Raw genomic sequence first — 20,317 nt, 5'->3', positions numbered from 1 at the left:
AAATGAAAAAAATTCAAACCAGAAAAACAAAACAAGAAAGAAACCCTACAAGATAAAAGGCAGATTTCTATTACAAGAATTCCATAGTGAGGGAATTCCATAGTTAAGTCTGCCTATTCTACAGCAGACAAGGAACCATGCAGTAATCTTTCACCCAGCCCAGAAGAATTGCCATTTCACTCCAAATCTGAGTTACGCGAAGGAAAAAAACGTCTTTTTGAAATGGGAAGTTTTTCAAACATTCATTGTTTTAAGGCACCTGTGACAGTATGGCTTTTTTAGCAAGGGAGGGATCCCAAAACAGAATCTGTTGCACAAAAGAATAAAAAACAAAAACAAATMAAAACTGCAATAGCTCCAATGTCCTGAAAGAAATTTTGCTAAATTTGTCCTTGGCTCTTTTCTTCAAATAGACTTACTGAATTCAAGCATCTAATATTCAGCATCTTTTCTACTAATGAGAAATAACCGAAGCGCTTTATAAACCTGAGAGGCAACAGGACACATGTAAGAACAAGCAAAGCTATAGCAGATTGTTGAGAAGAGGGTTTTGCAGCAGAATTTAGGACTGTTTAAAAAGGGGTGGCCCAGGATGAATTCAGATTTGTTTGACCTCTGACTGATACACTGAAATCAAGGAATTGTGCACAGGCAGGAGTGTGAGACAATCAAAATAGGAACTGTGTATTTCTGTCTTTCTCCATTAAAGAACAAGTAGGGTGTCCCATAAATAGAGATGGGATTGAGGTCGAGGTTAACAACCATTCCAGCTAGACCCTACAGGCGTCTGGTAGATGTCTACATCAGAGATAGCTGAACCATTTGTTTCTGTTGAGTTTCTGTTCTCCTTTAGCTAGCAATCTAGGCCACATGTAAATACTTCAAGTGAATACTTAGATTTACCCTAATCTCTTTGTGAATTCCACCCCTGTTTCAATCATCCTGWAGTTAAAGAGCGGAATGACCTTTACTGCCTGTTCTACAGTCTTTTTGCTTTCATGTTTCATTATTCCAGACAAAAGAATAAACTGATTTTTACAAACAGATGCAAATATGTGACCTATGCCACAAATAAAATATACTAAGAGGAAATAAGTAAGAACTACTACTTTAAAATTTTAATATGGGYCCCAGAAGACCTTCATTTGGAATATTGGAGAGTGTGGTGGTGCATCCCCTCCTCACTCCCATCCCCCCCTCTCAAGCACACTCATTCAGGACAGAGAATTACCATTTATGAAAGTGAAGAAGGAAGAAATTAAGTAAAATAAGCTCACACTGGTTGATAAATTGAGTATGTGTATTCTAGGGGAATCTAAAAAATGTGAGGGTTTTGACCCTAGAAAAGCTCCCCAGAACAGAGATGCAGACTATCAAAGACTAAACAAGATGAAGATATTGTTTGACACATAGGCACACCAGGCGATATGACTCAATCCTACAAAGTCATAAAGGATATGGAGCTGAATAAAGACATGATTAACCCCTTTTCATAGCACAAACAGCAAAACATAGTGACTTTATGCATTTAAGCAGGCTTAAAAAAAACAAAGACAAGAAGAGCTTCGAAGGTTATGTAATTGCTTTGTCAGGCTCAATGCCACAGGATATTATGAAGGCTAAAAGCATAAGTAGCTTCAAAAAGATTACATAAAGTCTAGAAGRATAAATTACTCAGTGGTTATTAAATATGACAGCCCAAACACCCTCTCTTGTTAAATTGTTAAAATCCTAAATGCTGAAACAGAGTGTTATCAGGGCACTCAATATGCTTGCTCAGACTTCTGAATTTTGATGTAAGCTGCAAATAGTCACTGTTTAACAGTGGCCCTTGTCTGACCCCGTAAGGCAGCTTATGCATCCTGTGAAGAGCTTCCTTTTGGAAGAGTATTCCAATATGGCTTGAGTGGACTTCTAATACTACATCCAGTTTCATTTACAGAACTACACAGACTAGCAGAACGGTTAGGGTTCAAAGAGGATCAGGAGATGCAACACAAAATTTGAACTCTGTGCCTTATGGATAAAAACTTATTCCTTAATGCAATTAGTTATAGCACAGTGGATTCCACACGGAAATCAAGAAATACTTTTCCATGGTGAGGCTGACTAAGCACTGGCACAGGTTGCTCAGGGAGGTGATGGGATCTCCATCCCCAGAGATAGCCAAAAGCTGTCTGAACACAGTTCTGGGCAACTGGCTGTCGGTGGCCCTGCTTAAGCATGGGTGTTGGACGARCTGTCCTCCGGTGTCCCCTTTCCAGCCTCAACCATTCTGTGATTCTGTGAGTCTGAATTGCTGAGGGAGAAAGCCTCCAGGCCCTTTGCTCCCTTTAGAGTTACTCTGGCAGAAAGCAGCCAGTAGCAGACCTGCAGTAACTGTTTTTATGGAATGGAGATATCATATAAATCTTCCAGTTTCAAACCCCTTCTCTCTTCCCATTAGCAGCTTCTGGAAGGAGGAGGGTGAGCCAGCCTTTTGTAAATGATTGCTTGCAGTGGCCTACTTTGCCCTTTCAAGACTGAGAAGAAATATATTCTGAACCAGCAATCCATCCACTTCTCCACTGCGGTTCAAGGATGCACAGCCATTAGAAGTCTGAAATCAGTACGAAACATCTTTTCATTCATCATATACTGGACAGTCACAAGTGGTCTGATGCCCAGCAGGTCATCTGCTCCCTTGAAAGCTATGATTCAGAACAAGACTGAGGGAGAGTACTTTCTCTTATGAGGGAGGATGTGCTGTGCTCTTCATATCTGTCAGTGATGAATAAATACACCTTCCTCTTAATGTTTATGGATGGCCAATGAGGAACAGGAATGGAGTTGAACGGGTGGGAAGATTCCTTTTTTTAATTTTTAATTTCACACAGTAAGATTAATTCAATTTGAAGCCAGCTAGCAAAYTTTTAGTGAATTGTTTTATTTCACAATTTATTTTTATTTTATTGTTCTAGACAGATGGTAAAATTAAGCATTCAAGCAATACACACAGTCCTCATATAGTAGAGAAATGTGTGCATAATATACAAATTTGAAAATGTAGTCTTTTGTATCACTGCTACTGAGCAAGGAAGTATTGACACAATATTTTAATATATGTATGTGTAATTATTAAAACTGCGTCAGGTAACYATACAGACATACACACATCTACATTATCCAAAATAAACAGAGGGAAATGCTGAACCTCAAAATTATTATTCCATAGAATGACTCTGCAAAATTGTAAATCCGAACACGAAGTAAAACCCACAAAGAGCATTCAATGGAACTGCAGCCTAATTAATGTTGTGCCTGTTTTATATTTGTACATAAAAGGTGTCAAAACACCACCATTTTCAAATGATACCTAAAATGTTTGCTTTAAAAAAATATTCCCCTAAGTTCTTTACTCTGAAGAAGGATAGAGCAGCCTGTACTTCAAGTGGCTTAGTGTGTATCCACTTACACTTGTCAATATTTACAATAAAGCACTTGCAAAATGAGGACCTTAATGTTATTCTTGTGATGACAAACAATTATTGAAGTATTTCGCTTTTGTTTATAGCAAATATTTTTCCAGTTAACACAGTGAAAATAGTAAAGGGACAGCCTTCTAATAATAATTGCCTGTCTGAGAATCATATTAATGTTTAGCAAATTGCCAGCCTATACATTCATACCTGTCAAACAAAACTGCAAGATAATAATATTTTACTAGAAGTAATAGCAAAGAAAAAGTAAAGTAATATGAATTGCTGAATGCTTAGAGGAAAGAGGTGAGCTTCTACAGCAAACCACATGTATAGCCTCTGGTGCCTGATACTCACATTATTTCAGAGGAGCCTCTTTGTCCCTTCTAGGTCTCATTGTCTCCCCATTTCAAAGATCAGTATTAACTACAGATGTTTACAGAATGCTCAGGATAACATTTAGTATAAAGGAAATAATCACAGATATTAAATGCATGGATTTTAAAGTCATCACATTCAAATAATGTAATTACTCTTGTCAATAATGTAATATTTATAAAACATTCCTCCCTTTTTTAGTGTAGGTACTCCATGTGCCTGAGCTTTAATCTACTAAGAATTTGTAACTTACTATGAATATTTGAGTGGAAAAAATATCATATATTCTCAATAAAAGGTTAAAAAAAACAAGAGGGGGAAAGGACCTACTGAAGAAAGCAGTAAACAGAGTAGATAAACAGAGCAGAGCGAGGATGACTTCTGGTATCATTTTGCATGCAAACTAACAGTGGCCATGCAAAAAAAAGGTTTATGAATATCAATGAGTAGACATCACAAAGCATGCTATTTTGTTACAGGAATCATTATCCTAATGGTCATCCCTTTAAACGAAATATTAAAAGCCTATGAAATATTGCTCTTACTTAGTACTCTTTCTCTGATAAAATTAGCATCTCAAATGCAAAATGTTATTAACACTCTGTATATCAAAGTGTTTAATTATAAATTTATTTTTTTTAAGGAATTAGCAGAAAGGGGAAAAGAGTCCCTAAAGAAGAAAAGTCAGCTGCAGATAGTGTTTTGCATTATTAACAACAATTTCTAATATGACCACTAGGTGGAAATATTGTACTTACAGTTGGGGATGTGGCTGCTGACAGCAATGGTAAAATTCCTCCACAAGCAATAATAATATTGTCTACCATCTGGGAAATTAGATGTATTGTGTTGTGTACAAAAATAATATTTTCATTGCTATTGACAAAGTCCATCACAGACTTTGTGGAGTGACTGAAAGAACAGAAGAAAGAATGGATTAAAACCAAACAATACAAATAAATTTTCAATAAATACATTCTTTGCAACTAGACGGTGAATGTTTCTTCAATTAAAAAAAAAATCGAGTCTACAAAACTTTACATGTAAATTGTCTAAAAATACCAACAAGACTAGTCTAATGAACAAATTAATTGCAATCTCTTTTTGCAAAGGATTATATTCAAATATGCAGCCGAGAACAATGGCTTCTAACCTTTTATTCCCATCAACCAGCACTTCACAGGCAGTTCTGCTGAAAGTAGTGGAGTTGTTTCTGCAGCATGAAAGCAACTATTTAACATTAAGAGTTCATGATGCTGCACCATTGGCATTTGAAGCACCCTTAATCACACGTAATGATAACACCTGCTCCTGTTTTAAAGGAAAAACTTCATAGCAAGGGCATACCTTAATTTAATATTAACTTGATTAACCGATAATAAATCTAGCATTAATAATAGCTCTGTAAGCCACAGATGCTAGTAAGATTAGGTGAAATCTCAGCAACTCCTAATTGGTGAGAAATTGTCCCATGAAACAGTCACTCCCCAAAAATATAAAACTCTCATGTGAAAATATTTAGGAGTACTCTAAGTATGATCTGTCCTCAAAACAACATTTTTTGCCAGCCAGCAAGCAAAAGTTAAAAGCTTCAACTTAAAATACACAATCTGAACTTCAACATTCAAGCATTATCTAAAAACAAATACAACCCCCCTTCCATATGCTTGGTCGAAATAAAAATATCAAAATTGTCTATTTCCTAGTGAGTATCACAGAACAGTTAACTGAATGGGAAATTAAATGCAATATAAATTGTTCCTTTGATAAAATGACACTCAAGTTTTGTGAAAATGAACTATTCTGTGATAGAAATAAAGTTGTCTCTATTGTATTATAATTACAGATTACCTCTATTAACATGTACAAAATGTACAAAAACCCTAGGAAATGGAACTGCTGTCATAAAATATTACATAATCACCAAGACTAAAACCAACCAGGAGCTGGCACGCAAAAGAAAATTTGTCAATTAGAAAGAGTGCCTTAGAAAATATTCTAGGAAAGAGGTTTTATTTATACAACTTACAGGTAGAGAAGCTGTCTTTTAATTGTTCAGTTAAGAAAATGGCCGCTAGCAGTCTCACAAGCCATCCTGTCTAGAACACAGGTAGTAGATTCTAATGCTAAATAGGAGCTGAAAGTGCAGCTCTGTTTAGGTATGCAGGAGTTATACAATCCCTCAAGAAAACAGGAATTACTAGCTGTGAAATAAAGCTGTTCCAGACTGGGAAGGGGTAAAAAGAGAAGGTAGCAGATACAGCTAACACCGACTCTTTTCTTCCCCACTATCCCAGTAACATTCCCTCTCCAATACACCTAATATTTCCTTTTTGATGGAAACACAAATCAGGAGTTAAAGAAGAAACAACAACAACYCACCTTCTCCAAACATGTACATCTGTTTCTAGTGCAAAAAGCAAGTCTGTCAGGAGCCTCTGGTGCATGGGAGACCATTTAAACTCTGGAATTCGAAACATAGTTGTGCGTGGACCTGGACTAAACTGTCGCCGCTGTTCTTCCGTCATCGGCATTCCTCGAAATCCCAAGTCAACACGTAAATCCCGGTCTTGCTGGGTGGCAGATCGACCCTGAATCGCCTGTATCAATAAGAGGTTTCAAAAATTATGTTRATTTTTGCAATGTGTTTTTGAATGCAATGAAGAATCTGACAAAGGATAAGATTAAACAAGGTGGCCAGAAACACAGGAGATATTGATGTTCCAAGTCAGGTGGTATCCATCAGTAAATGAGCTGCTCCAAGTCAAATCAATCAGTGCTGAGGGGCTATGGCTGGCCCCCTTTTCAGCCACTCACCAAGCTTTTACACTCAGGTTCATCATTTGAAATCTTACAGTAAAGACCAAATGTAACCCATACAAGGTCAGTGGCAAAACTTAGTTTATATCATAGAATTATCTTTTGGCRTTAATAACATATTTTTCTTTGAAGATTTGACTGAAAAAATGGACAAACTACACAGATATGGCTTCAAGGAATGAGTGTATTTTTAGACAGCTCCTCTTTTTTAAAAAACTATATTTTCACCTGGTCATTTTAGCAGAATCATTAGACAATTACATCTAGTCTCCCCAGTCTCATTTTGTCAATTTAAAAGCAAAAGAGAACTTTAAAAAACAATTGTATTAGCAAGGTAAAAGTGGACATGGCCTTGCAGTAGAGCTGGAAAGGTTCTTGTATATTTTGTCTGATTTTGATCTCCTGTAGCCTGCRTTTTCAGAGCAGGAAAGGTTTCCTTCATTCAATTTGACATCTGGGGACTAAATTGTTACTGTTGCTGGCATTGCCTATGTTATCTTTAAATGATTAGTTTSGAGTCTTTCTTACTTATCTAAAAGTTTAATTTTCCACGTGAATCTTCTGCATAGTGCTTTCATTTGTATTTTCAGTCTTTTTTTCTAGCTGGAAACATAGGAAAGAGTGAATTTTATGTTCTTTAGTATTTGAGCTATTATTGATAAAGTCATTAACCCTTCTTAGAAGTAAGAAATAGCTCGCATCTCTGTTGCACAATTTTCTTGCTTTCTTTCAGTGCATTTGAATAAAATATTGCTACTTCTTACTGATAAAGCAGGGAGATATTGTAGACCTGTTTTTAGAGAATTTGAGGTTAGGAACTCCAGTCAAATACATTCTCTTTCAGGCACAACTGCAGGTGACTGTCATGCCAGTAGCAGCAATGGTATCATAACTGTACCATAACAGAGAAGCTTTTATCTAGCCAGTAATACTGTATCTGCAAGGATGGGCTTTGATGTACATTGCCCTGCATAAAGAAGCATGAAATGTGTAAGTATCTACACTTAGGTGGCTGGTCTTTAAGTAATTTTCAATGTTTTCAGTGGTCTTAAGGAGATCAAATCTAATAAGGCAATTACCACATCTACAGCAATCAAAACTCCAACTGCCAGCTGTAATGTTACTAAAATTAAAATTGCTCATTAGTCAATAAAACAATAATTATCCATTTATATTTTATTTAATACCTACTTCAATATTTTTTTAAATTTTTATTACAGTTAACTTTGTTTTAAGAAAAAATATTTAATCATGGACAGTTTAGAGTTCATAGGGTATTTTGAAGCACCCAAAGAAGAGATTAGAACAAAAATTTCTGCTGGTTGCTCAGTTGATAATTCCTTTAAAGAAGATTATTTAAAAGAGAGATTAATGCTTACATATTTAAACCAATTTTTTGTAGTTTATTTTAGTGGGAAGTAACTGTTACTTTTGTAGTAATGCAACGTACTTTCTACAGAGACATGAAAAACTTCACATCATGGCATTTTCAAAGAAAATAGGCCTGGAAGAGGCACATTTTTCGTATAATTCAAGAAATACACTAGATTTCATACAATTAATTTACCCCTCAGTGATTATATCAGACACATACATGGCTACTTGGAATTTACCTGGGTTGTGGTAGTTGTTTGGATCTTCCGTATCTCCTTTCCTGCCTCCTTACCATCATCAGATCTTTCTGTATCTGATATTATACTTCCCGCATCAACATTAGGTACAGTTTTGCTACCAGAAGACTCTGTCTCAAGAGTTGTGGCAGTCATTTCAGCATATTCTAGTCCTTTAGATGATGAAGAAGACAGCTCCCTCTCAGAAATGCTATTCATTCCATCTGAAGTGGTGTGAATCTTGAACTCCTTGTCCTCTATTATACTTGAAGCACAAGTTATATCTACACTACCTGTCATATGTGCAAGCAATCCCAAATCATCATTTACACCAAGATGCATCTGTGTCTCCTGCACATTTGGAATAGCAATGTGATTACTTGACAGTTCAGGAAGAAGTTTCTCATCCTGACTAGATATTTTATCAAAGAGAAATGAGGTATTGTTAGTAGAAGGTTCATCTTTCTCATCAGCCAGAGTTATTAATGGACCATTATCTTTTTCCTCATTCTTCTTAATAATACCCACACTTCCATGAACATTGTTTTGGAGTTTCTCAACAGCTGCACTATATACATTATCTAGAAGTGATTCCACTTCTACCAGTGCACCATTTTCTCCAGTTCCCAGTGTCTCTGGTGATAAATCCATATCATCAAGTTTTACTTCAGTAGCTTCTACTTTTTCAGCTTTTATATCAACTAAAAGGTCATGAACTTCCACATGCACTCCTCCTCCTCCGGGTCTCTCAGCAGGTCCAAGCACATCATCTGGCACCTTTGTAGCCATGAGCAAGTCCCTCGTATCTGTACTGACAGGGTAATCTGTTTCACTTTCTGGACTTTGACTTTGTGAAAGATCTTCTATCTCTCGAATTTCCATTCCACCTTTTGCTCCTGTTGTCTGAGAGGAAAGACCTGAGATGGTGCTCACATTCCCCTTCTTCCCCTTCTTCATGTTTTCTTCCTCTTGCCTTTGATACTCTTCATACATTTTTGCTAGATATTCCTTGTGAGCTTCATATGTGACCTTAAAAATAAAAGAAGAGATGATACTAGATAAACTTGGGCAAAAACTAGCAATATTCTTAAGAACGTATTAAGTACAGCTTACAAAGTGACAAAAAAAAAATCCACCTTGACAAGAATACCGACAGCCACCAGGTGGCACTAAATCACTTTACATCTTGTATTACTATATCGCTACTGCCTTAAGAGGGTTACCAGTATTTAAAAAACATCTACGAGCCGTTTCTTACCTTGGAATGAGCTATAGAAAGAGTGTCCACCCACACTCTCCAGCCTCCCCATTCATATTTTATTGCATGGTACAAGAGAATACGGAAAATGTTGTAAACCATCTCTGTGATCTTCTGCTCTTCAGAGTTCTTAGGGTTAATGTACCCCAGAGAAAACATCCAATCCTGCCACACTGAACACTGAAGTAAACATCTAAAGTGAAATAATTAGTTCAAAATATATCCAAACAAAGCTTCTTTATTTTAACATTATGATGGTTAAAATGAGAGGAACATAATCTCTGAATATCAATATTAGTAATAAACTTTAAAATATTTCAGTATGAATAAAAAATTAATGTACTCTAAAGAATCCAATATTAGTTACTGAACTGAGGAAAGTTACCAAAAATCTATTAAATTTATTTTAAATGTATTTGATTTGTTACAGAGTATATAACTCTACATAGAGAGCAAGAGGTTGCCATTACCCAGAAATCAAGGATGAAAAAATACTATTTGTATTGACATACCTTCTGTTTTCACGGCTGTTACTAAAGAGTTTGATCATATCAGATAAGAACAAACGTCGAACTTCCATCAGCTCTGAACTTGGTGTGGAGTTTTTTAACAGCGTTGCCACCACCTTAAGAATCACTTTGAAAGAATAAATTAGTTATGTAAAGCACTTTAACAATGTTTAAAAAAAAGAAATAGTTGCTGACAGCCGMTACTGTAAGAGGTAACTGAAACCCATATGTATCTAACATACAAGAATGAATTGTTCTCACTTTATGAACCATCATTTCAAAAACCCCCACAACCTCTAGGTGATATATTTATCWAACAAATAACAATATTGTCCTTACTTGGATTCTGGATTTTCACTGTCGAATCTGGCTCTGGATGTGGTTTATGAACAACTTGTGTGCATACTTGTTCTGTCAAAATCTAAAACAGAATATTAACTTCCTTTTACCATTTTTAATGAAACACTACAGCATTTCTTTGTTTATTTTGTTGAGAACATTTACCATGACCACTGCAACCTTATATAAAAAAATTAGGTAAAGTATTTTAATTCTTGAAGAATGGAATAAAGCAATTCTTCTATGCAAGGATCAACATTTTCACAGTTGAACTGTGGCTGATTAGCTAACTTTTGAGTTCACTGCCTAAATATACAGTAACAATAAAATTATTCCATTATTTTCTCATATTGTTATACATTCACAGATCAAAATATCTTTCACAAGCTACAAACATCAATAATTATTCTAATAAATTTAATCTATAACCCAAAGGAATAATTCTTAAAACTGGGTTTGGTTTCCTCCAAGTAGTAAAGAGTCAGACACAGTATTCCATAGGAATTATCAGGTTTCACATAATGAGGAAGACAGAGCATTCTCCTGTTGCAGGAATTGTACCTAACAACCTAATTAATCTGTATTGAGGCAACACCACAAACCTTTCTCACTGGGATACCTGTCATTGGATCTGTGTATGCAACTTCATTGTTAAGAACAAGCTAAAAACTCAATTACATCAACACAGAATTCTCAGTAATTACAACAACCAGTCAAATAGATTTCAAAATAGAGTAATTTCACTAGCAATATTTATTTTAAAACAGAATTTTCACTCACTCATTAAAAAAGAATCAAAGTAATGTCAATCATAAGCACAGTATCTTAGACTAGATCTTTACATATTGATATTTAAAATAGAATGCAAATATGCCCTTGCTTTTTATGAGAGAATATGAAAAMTATCTGCTCCTTAGCATCAGTTGTGTCGTAAACCTTCTGTACTAATGGCACTCAAACCCTTTTTTCTCTTTTCTCTGGCTAGTTTTCAATTGTAAATGTCTGTGGATGCTGAACTCCAAGAGGACTTTGATTTTGTCAATGAGTTATGAATTTTCTGAGAATACCAATCACAGAAGCTCTCAGAAAACTAAATGCAGGAACTAGACTGTGAGATTCAAGTGGCCAAAACATAAAAGGTAATGTGCAATAAAACAGAACTTGACATCTAAGTCACCTGGCAAAGAGATGACATTTAGGTTTTACAATCATGGGAAAATAATTTCCTACATTACTCAGAACCCTAAAAACCAAGTACTTCTCTAGTGTCTTTTTTCTTTTCTGAAACCAACCCTGAGCATCTAGTCATTAAATCTATTTGTGACTAAAAAAATATTAAAAATCATTCTACTGCATAAGATTTTCAGAAATTGCAAGGGATTATATTCTAAGTCACCAATCTAGAAATAACTGAAGATTGAACATGAGCTTTATGCATATAGGCATGAAGAAATGGGTTTCAACCAACTTGATATTCTCAATAGTTTGCTTTTACAAAATTGATTGTCATCAAAATTGAGGTTTTTACAAGAATCTGGTAGAAGAGCTGAATTGCTTTGAGGTCGTACTTATTTGCCTCAAGCAGTAGCTGCTACATAAAAATGGCTGCGTTAGTTATCATTTGGCACAGTTAAAAAAGGAAAAAGAGTACTTTTCAAAGTTTTGTGAACTTGAAATTAATTACATGAACAAGAAAAGAGAAAGGAGAGACACCTGACTTCAGCACCTTCCATTTCAATAGAAACAAACTCTCCAAACAATGGAGAAGTATGCACAATTGGAAGTCTCCAGTAATTGTTGGGGTTTTTTCTGTGGAAAGTGATGAACATCTTAAGGATCTTTTCAATCAGAAGTGGAAAGTTTTATAGAGCCTATGTAAAAATTATGACATTGTTAATTAAAACATCTAAAACATGGCAAAAGACATTGTGAACCAAAAAGTACTCTCCAAAATACCTTATTTTTTTTTCCAAAGTCTTGAGAATCAGTATATTCAAGAGCATGGCTATTTTTAAGTCATACTTTTTACAACTGAAACAACAACCTTTATGTTTAATTATCTGTACCTCATAAAGCGTGTTATATGTTGTAACGGTCACCGTATTTGTATGCAGCATCAACCTTTCTCCAAGAAGTGTGAAAAGACTGTGAGTATGCATGATTTCAACCTTTCTCCTATAAGAGAAAATGAAACCATTAGGCACACGCCAAGCACGTTGAGAATTTTAAGTGAATGCAAGATAAAACCCAAAAGCCAAATATTTTGATGCTGTACTTAAAAGTTCCCAAGCTTGTTTTTCTGGATATATTAGGAAACATATATTAGGAAACATATATAATTTACAAAATTTCCCAAAACTAATGCAATTTTAGAAATACACAAAGGTTATCAGAAACCAATGTAGTATTTAGGATGGGCTTTTGTATAAAGTAAATCACACATGGTTCTCCAAGTCAACTCCTTCTGTCTTACTCAGGGTAAGAATCATCAAGATGTTCACAGGCTGGTTAAAATATGATCACTGAAGAACACACCTTTTGTCACATCACAAGAACCCAGGGCAATCCAACTTCATATTTTCCAAAATTAATCACGGAATCACAGAACTAATTAGGTTGGAAGCAACCACAATCAGTGATCTGGGCCAGCCTCCCTCAGATCGCTCTAGCAATCTGTATGTGTTGATACGAACATATATATATATATGGATTTTTCAGTACCACCTTTCTTCTTCATATATCAGTGTCTCATTAAGCCAAAATAATTCAGTCCTGGAATAACACATTGCAATGAAAAAGAAATAAAATCCTGAGAAGTTCTGAAATTCTAAATGATTGAARTGTATTTCACACCTGGGACCCCAAACTACCCAAATCTTAAAAACTGGAGAGGGATGCAGCTCAGATAAATGAATTCCCTTCGTCCCCAAACCCCACTTTTTCAAAATGGGATATAGCATCATAAACAGAGCACTTCTCATACTCTGCATCATTAAATTTACCTATTACTATAATGGATATGAAATAAAAACTTTTTTTTWAAATAAATAATAATCTATATTAAGGGAGCAGAAAAATCTTAAATAGGTACCGTACTTAAACAGTAAAGTTTCTAAAAATTGTATGCATACAGAAGCTAAGGAAATGTGTGTTTCTGATTACCAGTGAAAATAAAGCATAAATTATTTAGGTTCAAAAAGAGAGTGGCAACAACTTACAGCAGTGTGTACTCTTTTGTACATAGAAGGGAGTTCATGAGTTACTTATGAGGAAACCTATAGGTAATCAATCTTTAAATAATCAATCTTTAAAGATAGTTTTTAGCAGATAAAAGTAGAAATCCATTGGGAGATTTAAATGTGCAGGTAAAACCCAAAAGTAAACAACACACTGTTATTTCAAGTGGTGGCATAAAAAGAATCAAATATGGCAAAGAAAAAGAACAAGATTTTGTCAAACTGTCAAGGTTAGACAAAGTAGTCTATCACCACATATCACAAAGAAAAATCAACTAAGTTAGTCAGGCTCTCATCTAACACATTACCGGTCACTTCTGAGAATCAATTACTTCTACTCTATAGCTTCACCTGTGATGCATATATATAAACTACAGCAAAAGTAATTGGTTTTATACCTACACATTTATTAGTAATACTATATCGGATTAGATTTCATAAATCATGCAACATCTCTTTATGCAATTCTGCTTCACTGTATTACAATGCAATGACTATTTCCTGTACAGTGAAGCACAAATTTAAGGGCTTTATAATTTTATGTAGCTTATGATTTTATAATTGCTCAGAATTTCCTACAGTTGATTTACATTTTACAAAGTCATGCATATGCACACATGTATGTGAACAAAAAGGCACAAGCACAAGCTGCAAAACATGAAATGAGAGGGTGTTTTACTTGCTAAAATCTACATAAAATATGCACAGTTGCAGATGTTCAGAGATCTAAAAATTTAAAAAAAAAACAAAAAAAACTTTGAAAGTTACACAGAATATTCAAGGGGATTTCAATCACTCCAATTACATGAAAAATAAAATTAATTTTTGCTAAGTACATATGTTCATTCAATAATAGAAACTACACTGAAATATCTATATTTGCAAGTAGATGTTGAGGACTGGGAATTAAAATGTCAGCTTCTGAAAATTCTCTTTTTTTTTTCTTTTCTGTAATCATAGAAATATAGCATATACTGAGTTGGAAGGATCACTGAGTCCGAGTCCTGGCCTTAAACAGCACCATCCCCAAGAGTCACAACATGTGCCTGAAAGCATTGTTCAAAACATGCCATGAACTCTGTCAGGCTGCTGCAGTGACCACTTCCCACTAGCCTATTCCACAACCTACCAACCTGCAGGTGAAAAACATTTTCCTGATATCCAACCTAAACCTCCTCTGATTCAGCTTTATGCTGTTTCCTTGAGTCCTGTCTCTGGACACCACAAAGAAGAGATCAGCGCCTGCCCCTCCTCTTCCCCTCACCAGGAAGTTGTAACTGCAATGAGGTCTCCCCTGATTCTCCTTCTCTCCAGGCTGAACAGRCCACGTGACCTCAGCGACTCCTCACACAGATTCCCTGCAAGGCACTTCACCACCTTGGCTGTCCTCCTTTGGGAACCTGTCTAATAGTTCAATGTTTTGTTTTTTTTTTTTTTACATTGTGGCACCCAAAACAGCCCCCATCACTCAAGTTGAGGCCACTCCAGCAGAAGGGACAATCCCCTCCCTTGCCCAGCTCGTGATGCTGTGCCTGATGCCCCCCAGTACATTGTTCCCTACTTGATTTTCTGAATAAGTGATAAATATTTTAAACAAATATATTTATCTGGATACAATCAGGCTCCCTAACAAGTCAAATCTGCATCTGGTGTACCATACTTAATCCAACTCCTATCAAAGTGAATGACTTTTAGTAAGCAATGTTTGAAAAGTCCTTGGAGAATCTTGAGTGGACTATCAATTTGCTTTATTAATTCCCAGAACAGTATTTGACTTGCTGGATCCCAAAGGGAAAATCCCATTTAGAAGCATATTCTCAGCTAACTGTCTCTCAATTATACAGTCATACTTTATCGATCTTATTGAGAAAAGCATTTCTAGCAATTCTGCACTTTGGCTGGGCTCCTACCTCCTTTCCCTTCAAAGAAGGCTCACATGATGAAGTCTCTTGTGAAGCATATGGTTAATTTTTACAATACACAGCCTCCCACTAAAATGCCATTTTGGGCTAATCCTAGCAGGGAGTTTGTAGAAGGGGAAAAATGAGCAACTGCATGATTGTTAGTGCTTTCTTGACACCATAATACGGAAGATGAGAGAGAAACCTATTTCAAGACATCAGGTCTTTTTAAATGTGAGTATTCCCTGCTGCCACATTTTCTATGTGAGTATTTCTTGCACAGACATGTGCCCTTACCAACTTTTTTAAACACCACTTGCTTGAAGTATCTGTTTTTCCTTCTGAAACATTCCCATGCCAATAAAATATTGTATTTCATTTTTCCCATCCTTCTAAGACTATTTTTAGAAGTGCTGCCCTGAAAATTTTTTTGCAATGACACTGATGATTCCAGAAGCAAATTTTAGGTCACACTCATATGTTTCCTGTTAATTTTAGCTGAACATGTAATATACAGTTACAAGATATATTTCTGGAAAATGTTTTTCTCTTCTAAGAATTAAGTTTCAACATATCACATTTGAAAGACAACCARTGTATTGTTTCAAACATTATAGTAGCAAGGTAACTGGAAAAATTAATTGTATCTGATTCAGAAAAGTAACAGTGTACTAATTATTAATCAGAAAACTTAATAATTTGAGGTAATTTCTAAAGACTGACAAAAAAATACAGTAATAATGACAAAAATACAAGAAGAGTTGTGAACTTAAATGCATCACTATAAGAAATTTTAAAAAACACTTACTTATGACCCAAATGTTTAAGAAAATATCCAAGGACCTTCAAAGCTTGCACCCATATACTTTCACTTTTGGAAGCCAATAACTTATAAATTACTCTAAAAAAGAAAAAAATAATCAATTTATTTCTAAATATCACATATATGGATTGTATTTCACTGAACAAGGGTATTTATTAAGAAATAAGACAATTAAGAAAAACAATTTACACAAAATAAAAGGATATACTGAAAGAATCAAGTGCAGTGTAAGAGTTCAATTATGAATTCTAGAGGCTGGAGACATGGTGTATTTTGGTTCAGTTCAATGTTTTATAACAGGAAGTAACATCTTACCCTGTACTTCTCTCTTGGAACAACCAAATAAAMGACAGTCTGAACACTTGTAGCTTAGGACAAGAGAAGCAGACTGGAACACATAAGGTCATGTCCTGGAGTTTCTTGGAATACCTGGATGCTAGGGAAAACCTACTTTCATTGCACCCTCTATTTTTAAATTCTGGATTAAAAAAAAAAGCCTCAAATATTAACAAATCTAATTATCACATGTTTAATTACTGTGATAGGTTTAAGCATAAATTCTGCAGTCTTTCAGAAAGGAAACCAGCCTTGAACTAAAGGCACCAAGAGACAGAAAATGTTAACCTTACCCCGCACTCTTATACAACAAATCTTTGAATTTATGCTTTAGTTTCCTATTAGAATTAGCTTGGCTTCATCTTTTAGTGATTCTTTCTAGTCTTCTTCCACCAAAGGAAATAATATTGCAAATAATATTTTCCTCTTTCTAAATGACTTATGCCATAACCAAGTGACCCCTGGGGCTTTTGCTCTCTGATAACTTAAGCAGACAAATCCCTAATTTTATGTAAGGCTTTGGRGGTTTTCTTGCTTTTTCTTTTTTTGATACTTAAATGTTACAATTCTGTGCATTGTCCCCACGTCTTCAACACAGACTTTAAAGCATAAAGACTGCACCATCAAACACTTTCAATATCAGTACCACAAATTTTACATGAAGACGTCTTCAGTCTTCCAGACCAGACTTTCCCTTCTTTGAAAAATGTCAGGAATAGAATTCTGTTTGAATATAAACTATAGGCAGAAAGAAAAGTCCTAACCATGTGTCTCCCCTTCAACTAGCTCTGTCATTCAAACAGTTTTAAGAACATGTCTTTGAACAAAGATCTTGGTATTTATGCAAAATGGAGCTTGAATTTATCAAGTTGTAGATGCTGTGGGTTTTTTTTTTCCCTTTTACAAGTATCTTGCATTTTTCAAAGTATTTTCTAAACAGCACAAAATAAAATACTATAGTAAAGATTAAAATATTAAAATGAGAATGATTGGTCCCTGAAAAAAGTTGTAGTACTAAATTAGGCATAAAACCCCAACAAAAATCACACTTCTTTGGGAATTATCAGTTATTAATTTTAMAGTCAAACAGAATTCCACTCTTTTCAGACAGAATTGGAGAGGTTAGGACACAATTTCTTGTTTTCCTCTTCTCCTCCCCAGCGAATGCTAAACATACAAAGAAAGAATATTTAAAATTATTCTGAGACAGATGCATGGTTATTTGATGCATCTTGTTAATTACATATTGTATTTGAGACTGAGAAGCAAGTAAAACAGTATAGTTACTTTGAAATATCATAATGACAATCTAAAGTGGAAATTTATTTTTTTTCTCCAAAGTATTGAAATCACTCATGTAGTCAAAGAAAAATGCCTAAGTTAATAAAATTGAAATTTAAAAGATCAGCGAGTGTGATATTTATGTGGAAAAGAAGCAAACCAGAGAGTGATGAACTGGAACTATTTTTAAGGTATTTTCTCACTTGACTGTCTTACCGTATCCCATTCCTCTGGTCAAAAGCAGGTATCATGGAAGCTGGATGTTCAGACATTAGTGCCACTAGCAGCTGCAGCACATCGTGAATATTTTCATCCTGTATGACAAGCATCAATGTTATTCTACAAACTCACCTCAACAGCAAGATTCCCACAGAGCTGGTACAACGAGTTACAATAAAAGGTAGGTAATTACAGAAATGTACCTCGTGCATGGTTAACAAGTAATTTAATATGCTCTGCAGTTCATCTTCTTTCACTCCTCGATCCTAAAAAAAAAAAAAAGGAAAAAAAAACCCATTATTCAGAGAATATACATTCCTCAGTTTTGGTAAACAAAACCTGGACTCAGTCAAATAATCCTACAGCTTTTTTTATTTGAACCTAAAAGACTAAATTCTCTCTGTCATTCTACTGCTTTTCTTTATCACATTGAAAATTCAAAACAGTATGAGGTCAGAATCTTTTAGTGTGGGCTCTCTGATCCCAGAAACTATTACTATTACTCCCCTAATTTCTGAGAAAGAGCAGAAAATACTTGTTTTCAGTCTAGTCTGAAATGGCASATTATCACTTAGAGTAGCATTCAGCTGTAACAGAGACCAAACAACCTATACCATTTCAATCAGTGACAGAACCAATGTAGCATGATAACTGCAATTACCTTTTTCATTTGACCATTTAATTAAAAATTTWWAAAAAATGAGTAAATTAATTAAATTAAAACACATCTTACATATTGAATATAAATATATTAAACATTTAATAAAATATACATGGCAGAGTTTGGTGAGGTTAATAAGAAACCCTGTATGGATTTACTATTTTTATGTGGATTAGAAGGATGCGCGTAATGAACATTAATCAGAAAAAGACACAATAGTGGACAAGTATTACCTAGTTTCTACTATGAAAGATCTTATTACAAGTATGTAACAGATGTCAATGTTTTCACACTGGAATAGACTATTTTACCTTCAATATAAGTTGTTTCAAGAACAGGAGCATAAACGCCCTTAATGATATGATTTCTTTCTGGGAGGGCCGAGGACCATCTGGAAGAAACAAAATATAGCACTTTTAAATATAAACTAATTCCTTTAATAGCTGCAGCTTCTTAAGGAAATCACAGTTCCTACAACAGATTTAGTAGTCTACTCTTACATAAAAGTTCATAACCATTCAGAATCACATTTGTCAACAACAATATATTTAAGTGATATTCCATTTGGAAAAAAAAAGGAAATCCATATTATATTTTATTTTGGGGTTTTTTTTAAGATGCAGGAAGATTAAAGAGAGTAATAAAGTGAGTAATAGATAGATAGCAATACATGATAACAACTTGGAATGACTAAGCCATGACGTTAAATACCATCTAAATGAAAACCAACAGAGAAAGGATTAATAAAATACTAGTGGTAGTCCTTATCTGTAGCAGCAACTAAAAGTCCTTTAATCAAAGAGAAATTACTAKCTCAAAAAAATTCAATTTAAACTAGGAAAAAAAGAAGTAATCCATAATGCTTTAAACAATTGTGTTTGATGAAGTATATTAGGAAAACAGAAATATAAAAAAAAACCACAGCTTGAACAACTATAGTAATTTGAAACTTGTTCTAGTGCATTTTCCATTCTCTTTCATAAATATTGAAGTTGAACTAGAAATTCCTTTGTTAAGTTCCCACTTTTCAAACCATCCATAGACATTCTTAAATTGTGCACAGCAAAAATAAATGCAACTAATTTTTTTTATTAACCATTTTATGTTATGCTGATAAACACAGATCAAAGTTTATAACAGTCTATGTCTCAGTATTATTTCCAATCCCGATGAATGCAGATTTATAATGAAGATTTTCTAATAGTCTTTGCTACCACTAATTGAAGTGAAGCCACTGCTTTACATGCAGAAATTCAAGTTTGCAACAAGGGAAAACCTCAATGTAAGGCATATTTATTTCACTAGCAGGAGCACAAAGAATAGCCAATACACTCAAGTTTTCTTTCTCTGTTTAGGAGTGGAGAGGAGAACACTGTACTCTTCAGGAAAAAGCAAATCAATCCCAAGCTCCCTCTACCACTGTGTATAGAACAGTAAGGATATTGSAGTAAAAAATATATCAGAGAGACTTTAAAGATATAAGACTAG

General features: G+C 34.7%; 1 protein-coding gene across 1 annotated transcript in view; it reads right to left on the bottom strand.

Moving 5' to 3' along the window:
- The window catches only part of LOC130576884 (neurobeachin), a 205,026-nt gene that overhangs the window by 43,208 nt on the left and 141,501 nt on the right, over positions 1–20,317 (bottom strand). Inside the window, exons 14-24 of the mRNA XM_057371857.1 lie at positions 19,141–19,220; positions 18,372–18,434; positions 18,166–18,263; positions 16,318–16,410; positions 12,439–12,547; positions 10,373–10,454; positions 10,037–10,160; positions 9,525–9,717; positions 8,270–9,295; positions 6,219–6,436; positions 4,595–4,748 (exon numbers count right to left, since the gene is read on the bottom strand). Coding sequence (XP_057227840.1) covers positions 4,595–4,748; positions 6,219–6,436; positions 8,270–9,295; positions 9,525–9,717; positions 10,037–10,160; positions 10,373–10,454; positions 12,439–12,547; positions 16,318–16,410; positions 18,166–18,263; positions 18,372–18,434; positions 19,141–19,220 — 2,240 coding nt within the window. The remainder of the gene's footprint in view (positions 1–4,594; positions 4,749–6,218; positions 6,437–8,269; positions 9,296–9,524; positions 9,718–10,036; positions 10,161–10,372; positions 10,455–12,438; positions 12,548–16,317; positions 16,411–18,165; positions 18,264–18,371; positions 18,435–19,140; positions 19,221–20,317) is intronic.

Source organism: Malurus melanocephalus, unplaced genomic scaffold (genome assembly GCF_030028575.1).
Source record: "Malurus melanocephalus ecotype Western Australia unplaced genomic scaffold, MMel_1.1 scaffold_160, whole genome shotgun sequence".
In the NCBI taxonomy this organism is placed as follows: Eukaryota; Metazoa; Chordata; class Aves; order Passeriformes; family Maluridae; genus Malurus; species Malurus melanocephalus.
This window is presented reverse-complemented; position numbering and strand designations above follow the sequence as displayed.